This window comes from Capricornis sumatraensis, chromosome 14 (assembly GCF_032405125.1).
Source record: "Capricornis sumatraensis isolate serow.1 chromosome 14, serow.2, whole genome shotgun sequence".
Taxonomy (NCBI): domain Eukaryota; kingdom Metazoa; phylum Chordata; class Mammalia; order Artiodactyla; family Bovidae; genus Capricornis; species Capricornis sumatraensis.
This window is the reverse complement of record NC_091082.1, coordinates 44,312,744-44,326,213: the sequence shown is the minus strand read 5'-3', so window position 1 is coordinate 44,326,213 and position 13,470 is coordinate 44,312,744. Positions and strand designations below refer to the sequence as shown.

General features: G+C 38.0%; 1 protein-coding gene across 2 annotated transcripts in view; it reads left to right on the top strand.

The window, feature by feature from the left end:
• Positions 1-13,470, top strand: part of NME7 (NME/NM23 family member 7) — a 242,786-nt gene that overhangs the window by 88,972 nt on the left and 140,344 nt on the right. For both annotated transcript variants that reach the window (XM_068985859.1, XM_068985858.1), the window contains exon 8: positions 9,761-9,825. In XM_068985859.1, the coding sequence (XP_068841960.1) occupies positions 9,761-9,825 (65 nt within the window). The remainder of the gene's footprint in view (positions 1-9,760; positions 9,826-13,470) is intronic.

The window sequence follows — 13,470 nt, the reverse complement described above, 5'->3', positions numbered from 1 at the left end:
GATTTCCCAGGCAAGCATACTGGACTGGGCTGACATTCCCTACAGCAGGAGATCTTCCCAACCCAGAGATCAACCAGCATCTCCTGCATCGGCAGGCGGTTTCTCTACCACTGAGCCACCTGGGAAGCCCCTGGGGTACTGTATGTGACACTTATGCATCCATCCTGGATCATATAATCCTGATGTCCTTATTTTCTTCCAAATGACGTGAATCATGTTGTGTTATATGATTTAAATTGAATGAAACTCTTTACTGTCCTTTTTATTTTATTGATACCAGTTGGTATTAAAGTGCCTGTTTTATTCAGTTTCCTTGCAATTTTGTTTCCCTTATTTGGTTCCAATCTGTTTTTATTTAAACGGTTAAGTCTACTATTTCTAAAAATACTGTTTGAACTTCAGTGTACCTGAATATTTATCATTAGTTACTTTTCTTACACTCTCCAACCATGATCACTTATGAGCATTATAGACAGAAGTGGTAGTTGCTTGGTCGTGTCTACTCTTTGTAACCCCCATGGACTGTAGCCCACCAGGCTCCTCTGTCCATGGAATTCTCCAGGCAAGAATACTGGAGTGGGTTGCCATTCCCTTCTCCAGGTTCCCAACCCAGTGATAGAACCCGGGTCTCCTGCAAGCAGGCAGATTCTTTACTGTCTGAGCTCCTGGGGAAGCCCTAGTAGACAGAAGGGGGATCTTCCAATTCCAGTTTTTGATGATTTGCCTATGCTTATGATTTTTTTTCTAGAATATTTGCTGACTTTAATTTTTTTATTAGAAAGCATACATCAGAGTACCTCAGCTTTCAAAATGTACTGTTTCTTTTTTATCCACCCTACTATTTGGCCACCTCATGCGAAGAGTTGACTCATTGGAAAAGACTCTGATGCTGGGAGGGATTGGGGGCAGGAGGAAAAGGGGATAACCGAGGATGAGATGGCTGGATGGCATCACGGACTCGATGGATGTGAGTCTGAGTGAACTCTGGGAGATGGTGATGGACAGGGAGGCCTGGCGTGCTGCGATTCATGGGGTCGCAAAGAGTCGGACACGACTGGGTGACTAAACTGAACTGAACTGATAGCCTTTTTTCCCTCAGGCTTCAGTGTATCACCTCATATAAAAAGGGGGCTTTATGAGGACACTGTTAGTACAACTGACAGAAACCCAACTTGAATTTCCTATTTATCTCATTTAAGGATAGTGCTGGAAGTAGATTAGGGGGTTGAGCTTGGCTTAGGGAGATTTGCTCAGCGTCTTTGTTCTCTCTGGCTTTTGACTCACTTTCATGCTCGCAGATTAGCTTTTAATAGTATTTTGGGAGAGAGGTTGGGTTGCCGGCAATGAGAGGCTCATATACTTAGAAGCATAGTGGAAAGAGTTGTTTTTCTCCTGACTCAAGCTGAAAAATTCCAGGGCAGAAGTCTGATTGGGTCAGGGAAGGTACTCTGAATTGTACCAATTCTAGGCCCATTCCTGGGTGAATTAGTTTGGCCCAGCCAGCTGAGTGTTATGATTGACCTTCTTTAGGTCTGGCGTCCACTTCTTGACCACTGGCTGAAGCTTGTGGTTATAGGGTCATGTAAGAAGATGGCAATTCCCTTTCTAGTCAAATGGTTTAATTTGCCTGAGAGGGTGGGAAGCTCCTAAACCCAGGAGAAGCAAGCCTTTTTAGAAAGATGAAGTAATAGACATATTGTTGATGATTGGATAGAGGGTGGCTGCTTATTAAAAAGGCTTTAGAACAGTTCAGATGAAAGATATCAGGATATGAACTGAGGATGAGTGGAGATGGAGAGGTGATTTGACATTCAAAACATTTAGGTAGCATTCATGGAGTTATAAGCAAATTATTAAAAAACAAATTAACTGTACAAACACCAGCCAAATAAAATAAGCCATCTGTTTTGTTTGACCCTTTTGAACATGTTTGCTCTGGGGCATGCAGTTATACCTTTTTTGTTTGTTTGTTACTTTATTTACATAGTTATTGTCATTTGTTTAGTCAGCTGAACGTTTTCTGTCCAGAGCAAAGTAAAGGACATAAGGTTATTGACAGTTTGTCGTTTCAAGCTGTTAAACAGAGAACAGTTTTCTTAAATGCCTCTCTATCATGTCTCCACGCATAACCAACTGAATATAAAAAAAGCAGTAACCTTGACTCATGTCTGATTGTTCTTGGCACAGTGTCAGGGCTGCTTGGGCTATAAACTTTATTCGTTTATCTGTGAATAGAATTATTCTGTTCAGTGTGTAAATATGACCTACAGGGCATAGTTTAGTGTGATTTATAGATTTATACTAGATTCTGTATTTCTCTATTGGTGAATGCATAGGACTAAATATGACTTTCATATTGACATCAGGATTCTTATGTAATCATGTAAAATTTTTATTAGAATAAATAAGATCTTTTCAGGTATCCTTAAGACCAAATCTCATAAGTACTAAGCATTTATTTGCGTTTTAAAATGTGTTGACATTTGGACCAATGGTGCAGAAGCAATGGTGTGTAAAACTGCTGGCACTTCAGCAAAGATCAGGATAGTGGTAGCAGACTATACTAGTGGTCAGTGTATTTTTAACCATCTTGTGTTTGCAGAAAAATTGAAAAAACCACTTTCACTTAAGAATACCCTTGATGAAACAGTAAAAATTATTAACTTAAGTTTTGCCCCTCCAGTCAAAATATTTATAATATTCTGTGTGAAGAAATGGGAAGTATGCATAAAGCAGTTTTGATCCATATTGAAATGTAATGTTATCTTTAGGAGAAATACATATACAGCTGTTTTACCATTTTTACTTGAAAGAATGACAATCTGTGGTTATTCAGATAAGGCCATTTGGCATTTTCTTTAAAATAAGCTTGTCATTTAAAAGAAGTGACAACTGGAAATATTGTTGCTCAAGATAAAAATCCAAAAGAAGATAAAATTACAAGTGAAAATTAGAGTTAAGAGTTTGGGAAACTGTATGCACCATCTTGAACAGCTTCCCAATACTTAGACTGTTCTGATGCAATTGGTATTTGACAAATGGGATGTTTTTGAGGTTGTGTAGTAGAGTCAGCATTTGGAAGATCTGCATAATAGAATTTTCCAAACAATGTGTATGATGTTACAAAATCATGCAAGGATAGAAGATTAATACAGAGTATAAGATAGGCCAGTGGATTTTAGTGTAACAAGGTTAAAAAACATTCATTGGTAGAAGTTTGAAATTATATGTGGCAGTGAGCTTTTAAGAAACTACTACTTGTCAAAGAAAGAAGAATATATAATATGTTATTAGACTATTAAAATATTACATTTTCCACCCAAATCTACATATTTTAAGCAAACAACACAGAGCAGCAGACTGAAAGTTGCAGCAGATGTGAGAAGGCAGCTGCTTTCATCAAATTAGAAATTAGAGATTTTTTAAAAAATGTGAAACTGTCTCTACTCACTAAGTTTTTATTGTTTTGGAAAAGTCATTTTTCTCATAAACGTTATATTTATGTTAAAATGTAAAGAATTTTTGTTATATTTAAATTAATAAATATTTTAAAATTTCCTGTTTTAATTTATAATGCAGCAAATATTTGTCAATATAACCTAGTATGTAAAAGTGTTTTAGAATTTTTAATAATTTCTAAGAAGAGGTCCATGAAACCAAAAAGCTTTGGGAACTTTTGGCCTATAGGATGAAATTTAAACCTCTGTATATAAGATCCAAAAGTCCTTCTGTCAGTGTCTTCTGCCACCTCTGCTATGCTCTCTCCTGTCTCATTTCCCCTTTCCCAAAAGAACTTTGCTGTTTTACTTCTCTGTACATTTGCTCTATGCTCTTTTTGTCATGAATATCCACTTTCTTTCAGCTCTCTGTCTAAAGTTGTGTGTCTGAATGCCTCTGGGGACATTTATCTGTATAATACTCCTTTCATAAATTCTACTTTATTTAAAATTAATATAACCACTCTAGCTTTCTTATACTTATTGTTTGCACAGTATATCTTTTTCTTTTTTCTTTCTTTCTTTTATTTTTTAAATATAAATTTATTTATTTTAATTGGAGGTTAATTACTTTACAATATTGTATTGGTTTTGCCGTATATCAACATGACTCTTCCACAGGCATACACGTTTTCCCCATCCTGAACCCCCTCCCTTCTATCCATTTACTTTCAGCCTATCTGTGTCTTCATATTTAAACTTGCTATCTATAGATATCATATAATTGGATCTTGATTTACTAATGCATCTAAAATCTTGACCTTTACTAATCTCATTTATGAGGGCTCCAACCTCATGACTTAAGCACCTCCCAAAGGCCCAACCTCCTCATACCATCACATTGTTGTTGTTTAGTCGCTAAGTCGAGTCTGATTCTTTGTGACCCTGTGGACTGTGGCCTGCCAGATTCCTGTCCAAATCTGCTGTCCAAGGGATTTCCCAGGCAAGAATACTGGAGTGAGTTGCCATTTCCTTCTCCAGGGGATCTTCCCAACCCAGGGATTGAACCCACATCTCCTGCATTGGCAGGTGGATTCTTTACCACTAAGCCACCACTGAAGGCCCCTGTCATCACATTGGGCATTAATATTTCAACATATGAGCTTAGATAGTACACAAAAACTTAAATTATAGCAAGGGAAAAAAGGAGGCAAACCTTTAACCTGTTATGATTGTAGGTAAGTGAAAAATGAAGATTAATTCTGAGTAAGAAGAGCTTGTGGTGGGTAGCTGAGATTGAAGATATAAAGACTGTTCAAAATATTTCAGGGTTTCAAAAGACACTGGGTAAAGAGTTAGAAGGTGGTCGGATGGTGAGAGTGAGAGGAAAAAACGGACCAAAGTGGAAAGGAATAAATATGTGGAAAAAGATATGAAAGAAGATTTCATGTTGGAGGAGGGTGATTCTATCCAGAGCTGGAATTGAAGCTTTCAGCCAACCTCTTTCTCTCCTTTTCAAAAGGCTACTTATATCATGAGAAGAGAATAATCATGTAGATGTTTTCCCAAGCAATTGTGTTTATATATATATTTTTTAACATTTACCTTGAATTCATTAGAATTAATGTTTGTATGTGGTATGAAGTCACTAGGAACTTTTTTCCTTGAATTGTTAAACCAAAAATTTAAAAAAAAAAAAAGTTTTTTTCCCTTCTCTAATTTTAATGATTCCTTTACAATTTTTTGGTATTTTCTAACTGTGCTCTGAAGAGTCTTAGAGTTTCTCAGACTCATATCAGGTAGAGAGCTATGATTGTTTCCTTCCTTTGGCTATTTCTTTTATTAACTTTGTTATTCAGTGAGCAATATTTGTCAGCTACCTACTACATCCATGCTAGACTAGTGATACTGGTGTCACTAGAGATACCATGAGTCTTAGAATGAACATGGCGTTTGCCTCAGGAAGTCACATTGTCTAGTGAGTTTCACATATCAGGCTTTCATACATTCCTTTTTTCCTATTAAAACTGGCAGAAAGACTGATATGGAGACCCCGTAGTTTTGTGATGTTAAGCAAGTTTTATCTATCTTCTCCAAATCTTCATATAGTCTCATTCTGTAGTCGGTTGGTAATCCCCGTTTTAGCATATTGCTGTAAGGATTAAATGGAATAACTTCCTGTGAAAGGGCTGAGTTCCCAACAATTACTTTCTTCTTTTCTAACTTATCTATATTTTTCCTATTGATAAAAGTCTTGAAATTTTGGTTATCACTCCTGTGTCCAATGTCATCTGACTGTTTGATACAGATTACTAATAGGTTGGGGCTTCTCAGGTGACTCAGTGGTAAAAGATCCACCTATCAATGTAGGAGACGCTGGAGACACAGGTTCAATTTTTGGGTTGGGAAGATCCCTAGAAAAGGGAATGGCAACCCACTCCAGTATCGTTGCCTGAAATACCCATGGACAGAGGAGTCTGGTGAGCTACAGTCCATGTGGTCTCAAAAAGGGGCGGATATGATTGAGCATGTACATGCAAAACCTCTCTTTCCTAACCCTCTGTTGATACGACTTTCTTTAACATCATCATACCATCTTGCTTAAGCCAGCAGATTTATCTTAATTTCCAGGGTGCTTAATTTCCTTTCATTCTTAAAGATCCGTATATTCCAAGAATTTTCCTCTCCTTTTGGTATTATAATACTACTGTAATACTTTTCTTCTTGATTCTCTTGCAAATGTCCTTTTACATGTCTTTATTCATTTGAAGAATTCATTCTTCAGTTCCCAAACTTCAAGTATTTTCTCGAAACTCATTCCTCTCATCTCTCTCTCTTTTTTTTTTTTGCTTTTCCCCTTATTTTTATCAAACAAGTACTCATCTGTTCTCATCACTTCAACTCTAACCTCTCATGCCTCATTGTATATCTATCTATTGGAATACAGCCCCACGTTACCAATTTAATAAAGGGAGTGTGTTCATTCATTCCTTGATGATTTTTTCTGCCATTGAACATATTGTCTTCTCAAATGCTGATAAGTGTTCTACTCTAAAATTCTGTTTCTGTGTCCAAATTAATTCAGTATCTTTATTCTTAATTCAGGTTCATAGCTTGTTTTCATCTTAAAAGTGCTATCATTCTTCTGGTCACTTAGATTCAAATCCTTTATTCCTTCATCTTCATGCTCTATGTTCACTTTAGTCTTATTACTTTTTGGGGGGAATATCTTATATTCATTACTTTTTTATTTCTTTACTTCTACCATGCAAGTCCAATCAGCAGAGTAGATGATGCCAACAGCCTTTGCTATTCTTTCTGTCCCTTATTCTTTTCTTCAGGCCAGCTCACCCATTATTATTACATTAATAATCTTCCTGTATTCTCCTATTCACATTTGCAGTGATTCATTTCTTTTGGCTGTGTTTCTTTTGAAGGAAGATTTTTCTCACTGGATTCTCAGTGTTGATATAAATTATTTTAATTATAATGTAACTTAAGTATGTCCACACATACAAACAAATGTAAACTTTTGCACATACAGCTATATAACTAAAACAATTTACAGATTCATTACAAACAAAACTATAAAATGGATAAAATTTAGGTTAACATTAATGTGACAAAAGATGTTTGTGGAAAATCAGTAAGTTCAAGATGAATATGGCACTGAGTATTCTGCATTTGAGAGGGACCTAGTGTACTCTTCAAACTTCTGAGAAACCTTTCTTTCTACAGCATGCTATTGTATCATTTGGCCTTCAGTTGGTACAAATATATCTTTTGAGAAATAGATCTGTCCTTGTCTTTTTTGTTTGTTTGTTTTTTCATGCCTCAGCCAGCTGTCATTAAAATAGCCTATTTGGCAGCAGTAAGACGGTAAATAAAAATACACCTTCAGGCATTGATACTACTTATTTGATACTGATACTAGTTATTTGGGATCATTAGGTAAGCATCAAGATGATCCAGAATAGGGAGCGTGTCCCTGTGTGTAATGTGTGAAAGAGAGAGAAAAAGAATCTCAGTTCACTTGAAAAAGAGAAACTTAGATTTTTATAGGAGACTAATGGAATCTCAAAAATCAGTTCTAGACCTTCAGAGTCTAAAACCGCCATTATAAAAATTGCTGTTTGTGGCATAAAGACCAAATTCTTCATGTTGACATCCAAGGCCTTTATAAATTTGGGTTAGATTTCTTTTCCTTTTTAGCTTTTTTGACCTCTTACTATTGTATATGCACTTCCCGGGTGGCACCAGTTACCTGGGAATCCACCTGCCAATGCTGTAGACCTAGGTTCAACCCCTGGGTCCAGAAGATCCCCTGGAGAAGGAAATGGCAACCCACTCCAGTATTCTTGCCTGGGAAATCCCATGGACAGAGGAGCTTGGCAGGCTACAGTCCATGGGATCACAAAGAGTCTGAAGGCACACAACTGAACTGTCTGAGCACACCCACAGGCACTATTGTGTACACAGGTTCACATTTTCCCCAGCTTTATGCCTTGTCTCTTTATACCTTTGTCCCTATATAATCCCATCTGTCTATAACCTTAAAGAGCTAGTTCCTGCCCTCATTTCCCACTGAAGTTTCTGTTCTCTTCAGTTTTAATTTGACGTTTCTCCACCTTTGACTTCTTTTGGACTCCTTCCATATCTGGTACTTTAACACCACATTTTTTAAATAATATTAGTTTAACTCTTTGATTTTCATAGTTTTTATATCATGAAGCTGAAACTCCAATACTTTGGCCACCTCATGCGAAGAGTTGACTCATTGGGAAAGACTCTGATGCTGGGAGGGATTGAGGGCAGGAGGAAAAGGGGACTACAGAGGATGAGATGGCTGGATGGCATCACGGACTCGATGGACGTGAGTCTGAGTGGACTCCGGGAGTTGGTGATGGACAGGGAGGCCTGGCGTGCTGCGATTCATGGGGTCGCAAAGAGTCGGACACGACTGAGCGACTGAACTGAACTGAACTGAGACTTCAGGTTCTTAAAAGTTTTTTGCATAATCTTCAGGATTGGTTTTGAGGAGAACAGACTGTAGACACAGTGGGGGAAGGCAAAGGTGGGATGAAATAAGAGAGTGGCATTAAAACATATACCTTACCAGGTGTGCCGGCGACGGAATGAAACACCAACACTGCAGAGTGGTTTAAATCTTTATATTTTAACACTTGCTTCTTATAGCTGCTTTATTTTATATCCCCTGCACAACAACCTACAGGGCAAGCTGCCAAGCACTATGATTCAGAGACTATACAGTGCGCAGGCGCAGGGCAAAATAACCTTTACCTTGACTTATTTATTGCAGCTAAGACTTTGTTTTGGGGAACTTCCTTATCAACTTAGAATCCGTTTTGTCCCAGGGTCTGTTCCTTTTGAGGAATCAGAGAAACATCCTTGTGTGCAAGAAATGTTCTTTTCCCACGGGAACAAACAGGATTCTTAGCTGAACATCTCGTTTGCAAGAATGTTCAGCTCAGGTTGAGAGTCTCGTTTGCAAGCACTTCTCAACCTTCCTTAAACCTAGTTTCCTACACTGGGCAGAACATCTCGTTTGCAAGAATGTTCAGCCCTGGTTGAGAGTCTCGTTTGCAAGCACTTCTCAACCTTCTTTATACCTTGTTCCCTACAAGGTGTAAAACAGATAGCTGGTGGGAAGTTTCTGCATAACACAGCTCAACAAGGTGTTGTAGTTAGAGGGATAGGATAGGGGCGGGGCTGGGAGAAAGGTTCTCATATGAATACTTATGCCTGGTTCATGTAGTTGTATGGCAGAAACCAACACAACATTGTAAAGCAGTTATCCTCCAATTAAAAATAAATTTAAAAAATAGTTTTCAAAACTGAAAAAAATGATTGTCAATATTCCTGAAGCACTTTACTAAACATTTGGGACTACAAAATCAAATGGGATTAGTGAATCAAATGGGGTTACAGTATTAGAGGTCTAGTTTTCCTGGGCAGATTTATGTGATTCACTCTTACATAGTGTAAGCAGGTGTTAGTTGCTCGATCTTGTCCAAGTCTTTGTGACCCCATGGATTGCAGCCCATCAGGCTTCTCTGTCCATGGAATTCTCCAGCTGAGAATACTGGCTTATTCCCCCTTCTCCAGGGGATCTTCCCAACCAAGGGATCAAACCTGGGTCTCCTGCATTGCAGGTAGATTCTTTACTGTCTAAGCCAACAGGGAAGCCCAAGTGTTTAAGCAAAATACTTTGATATAGAGAATTTGCATTTTCTAAAGGCAAAGTAAAGCTAAAATACCTTAGAAATTTTGTATTTTTGCACTCATTTGTTCTGTATTTTCAGGACTTCTGGGAAAGATCCTGATGACTATCCGAGATGCAGGTTTTGAAATCTCAGCTATGCAGATGGTAGGTAGTTTGCAAGAGTCATTAACTTACTGATGAACTGTGTGTGTGTGTGTGTGTGTGTGTGTGTTTTTACAGCATGCTTTAATACGTTTTACATTGAATTTTCTCTGTGCACTTGTGAACTCAACACATTAAAAGCAAAAAGATATGTTGAACATGATAACTGATAGTAAAAAATATTTTTGAAATGATTTTACCAGTATAATCTCTCACTGAGAGCTAACCGTCCAATGGTACATCTAATTTAAGCTTATAAAGCAGATTTATATAATTCCTGGAACTTTAGTTGCAGAGTAAATGCGGACTGAAACAATGCATTTAATTCCTCCAAACAAGAAATAGTTTTAAGCTGAGTACTTATAATGAAATTTTGTTGTCTGGATTTGTGACTAAGAAGGGAATCAATTTGGTTTTTTCCCTGACCAGGACCTTTGCTGGTTTCTGGACTTTCTCTCAGGATCTTCTTTAGAGTTAGCACATTTCAGCCCCTCTCTTGGCAATAACACCACTAAGCCTCCGGAGTCCACAATCATTCAAAATTGCCCAGCTGACACATTTCCAGGAAACCCTTCACTGAAGAAACAATATTAACTTCTCTAGAGCTCTTCTGTATCTTTGTGGTACACTTATCATTGCACTTGACAAATAAATTGGTACAATTATTATGCTGCTACTGCTAAGTCACTTCAGTCGTGTCCGACTCTGTGAGACCTCATAGATGGCAGCCCACCAGGCTCCCCTGTCCCTGGGATTCTCCAGGCAAGAACACTGGCGTGGCCTGCCATTTCCTTCTCCAGCGCATGAAAGTGAAAAGCAAAAGTGAAGTCGCTTAGTTGAGTCCGACTCTTTGTGATCCAATGGACTGTAGCCTACCAGGCTCCTCCGTCCATGGGATTTTTCAGTCAAGAGGATTGGAGTTTGTTGCCATTAATAATTTGAATTTTACAGTTTTTGAAAGACAGCAAGTTTGTGTTATTGTGGTAGTGAATTACCAGTTCCGGAAAGAATTTTCATACCAGTTTATTTTCTCTTTCTTTGGAAAGGAACTCCTTTTGATTTCTATGAACTCTTTGCATCAGCCCAGATCAGAGATCAGTGCACTAACTGGGGTTCTGCCTATTTTGTATCCCAGATTGGTGGGAATGCTCATAAAATGAGAAAAGATTAGATGTATCAGCTAGTTTGCAAAGTTATCAGGCACAGCTCGGAGACTAATGAGAAATTTAATATTTGAGGAATCTTGCCCAGGACTGTAATGAAATTGATAGCAACAGCGTTCTCAAAGTATTAGCTTGGTGATGTAGTCAGCCACAGGATTATGGGATCTAAGCCTGCTTAAGTAGTAATCACTGTGAACATTTTAGAATTAAACATTAATCTAACTCTAGACTTACAACCTAGCATAGTGATTGCCCATAGTAAGTGCTCAGTGAAAGAAAAGAATAATTTGTTTTAAAAAAGATTAATTGAATTTATGGGGGAGGCATGGTAGTTTAATGGCAATCAGAATCATTGTGATTTTTGAAATCAGGAAACTCTATTTCTGAATCATGGATCTTCTACTTTCTGGGTTATAAACTTGGCCAGATTTTAAGCATTCTTATCTTCAGTTTTCTCAACTAGGCAATGATAATATTATTTGCCGCTATGGCTTATTTTGTGCATTAAATAAATTAACACTACACAATACTTTGAAGAATTTCCAGTTCAAATTACCAAATATTTAATAAATTATACCTTGTTATTTGGGCTTCCCTGGTTGCTCAGATGGTGAAGAAATGGCCTGCAATGCAGGAGGACAGGGTTTGATGCCTGGGTTGGGAAGGTCCCCTGGAGAAGAGAATGGCAACCCACTCCAGCAGTCTTGCCTGGAGAATTCCATGGACAGAGGAGCCTGGCAGACTATAGTTCATGGGGTTGAAAGGAGTCAGACAAGACTGAGCAACTACTACTTTTACTTTTCACCCTGTTTTTATTTTATAATATTAGTAATATAAGAAGTTGTATGAATATTGAAGAAGATACTGAAATCAAAGAAAGTTCCCTCCCTGTAATAGCTGTGTTGCCTATGCAGAGTACATCATGCGAAATGCCAGGCTGGATGAAGCACAATTTGGAATCAAAATTGCCGGGAGAAATATCAGTAACCTCAAGATACGCAGATGACACCACCCTTATGGCAGAAAGCAAAGAAGAACTAAAGAGCCTCTTGATGAAAGTGAAAGAGGAGAGTGAAAAAATTAGTTTAAAACTCAACATTCAAAAACTAAGATCATGACATCCAGTCCCATCACTTCATGGCAAACAGATGGGGAAACAATGGAAACAGTGACAGACTTTATTTTGGGGGGCTCCAAAATCATTGCAGATGGTGACTGAAGCCATGAAATTAAAAGATGTTTGCTCCTTGGAAGAAAAGCTATGACCAACCTAGATAGCATATTAAAAAGCAGAGACATTACTTTGCCAACAAAGGTCCATAGCAGTCAAAGCTATGGTTTTTCCAGTAGTCATGTATGGGTGTGAGAGTTGGACTATAAAGAAAGCTGAGCGCCAAAGAATCAATGTTTTTGAACTGTGGTCCAGAAGACTCTTGAGAGTCCCTTGGACTGCAAGGGATCCAACCAGTCAGTCCTGAAGGAAATCAGTCCTGAATATTTGTTGGAAGGACTGATATTAAAGCTGAAGCTACAATATTTTGGCCACTTGATGCGAAGATGTGATTCATTTGAAAAGACCCTGATGCTGGGAAAGATTGAGGGCAGGAGGAAAAGGGGACGACAGAGGATGAGATGGTTGGATGATATCACCAATGTGATGGACATGAGTTTGAGCAAGCTCTTGGAGTTGGTGATGGACAGGGAAGCCTGCTTTGCTGCCGTCCATGGGGTCATAAAGAGTCGGACACAACTGAGTGACTGCACTGAACTGAACTATGAAAATAAATAGTTTGAACTGTTGTCTGGTTAGGGAGAAGCTCCGTGGTCTTCAATCCTGGCAACAATAAAAGGACAAAGTAGGGAGGAAAACAAAAACCTGTGTCTAGTTTTTAAAAATTTAAGGTTTTGGTTCTTGAAACTCGAGAACTTAATGAAATTTTATTTCTAAGTTTGAATCCAGCCTGGATAAGAATGAGTCTTTGTAGCTTTACCTTACTAGCATACTCTGACAATTCTTTCTGAAGAATAGTAGGATTTTCAGATGAATGGTGTCAGTGCTTTATTATGAGCCAGACTAACTAGGGATTTTTCTGAATACCTGGGAGGATGAGTATTATTTCCAGGCCCCTCTACAAAATTTGAAGAAATGTTCTTTGGTAATGTTGCTTTCTTTTGCCACTGATCTGTTGATAAACAAAATTACATTGTGCCTATGTCTTTTTTTGTATGAAGAATGAAGTTTTTTTTTCAATAAGATAGATTGTAGTAGTTGAGAGCCCAATCAGTGGGATCAGACAGTTTGAGATGGAATGCCAGGTAGTGAAGGTTGTATTAACCCACTGAATCTTCACCTCATTTGTAAATTGGAGCTGTTAACATTGCTTATATTGTAGGGCAGTTGTTATAATTAAATAAGGTGGTACATGAACAGCACCTGGAACAATGCTTGATATATTAAGTACTCGATAAATGTTACAAATAAATT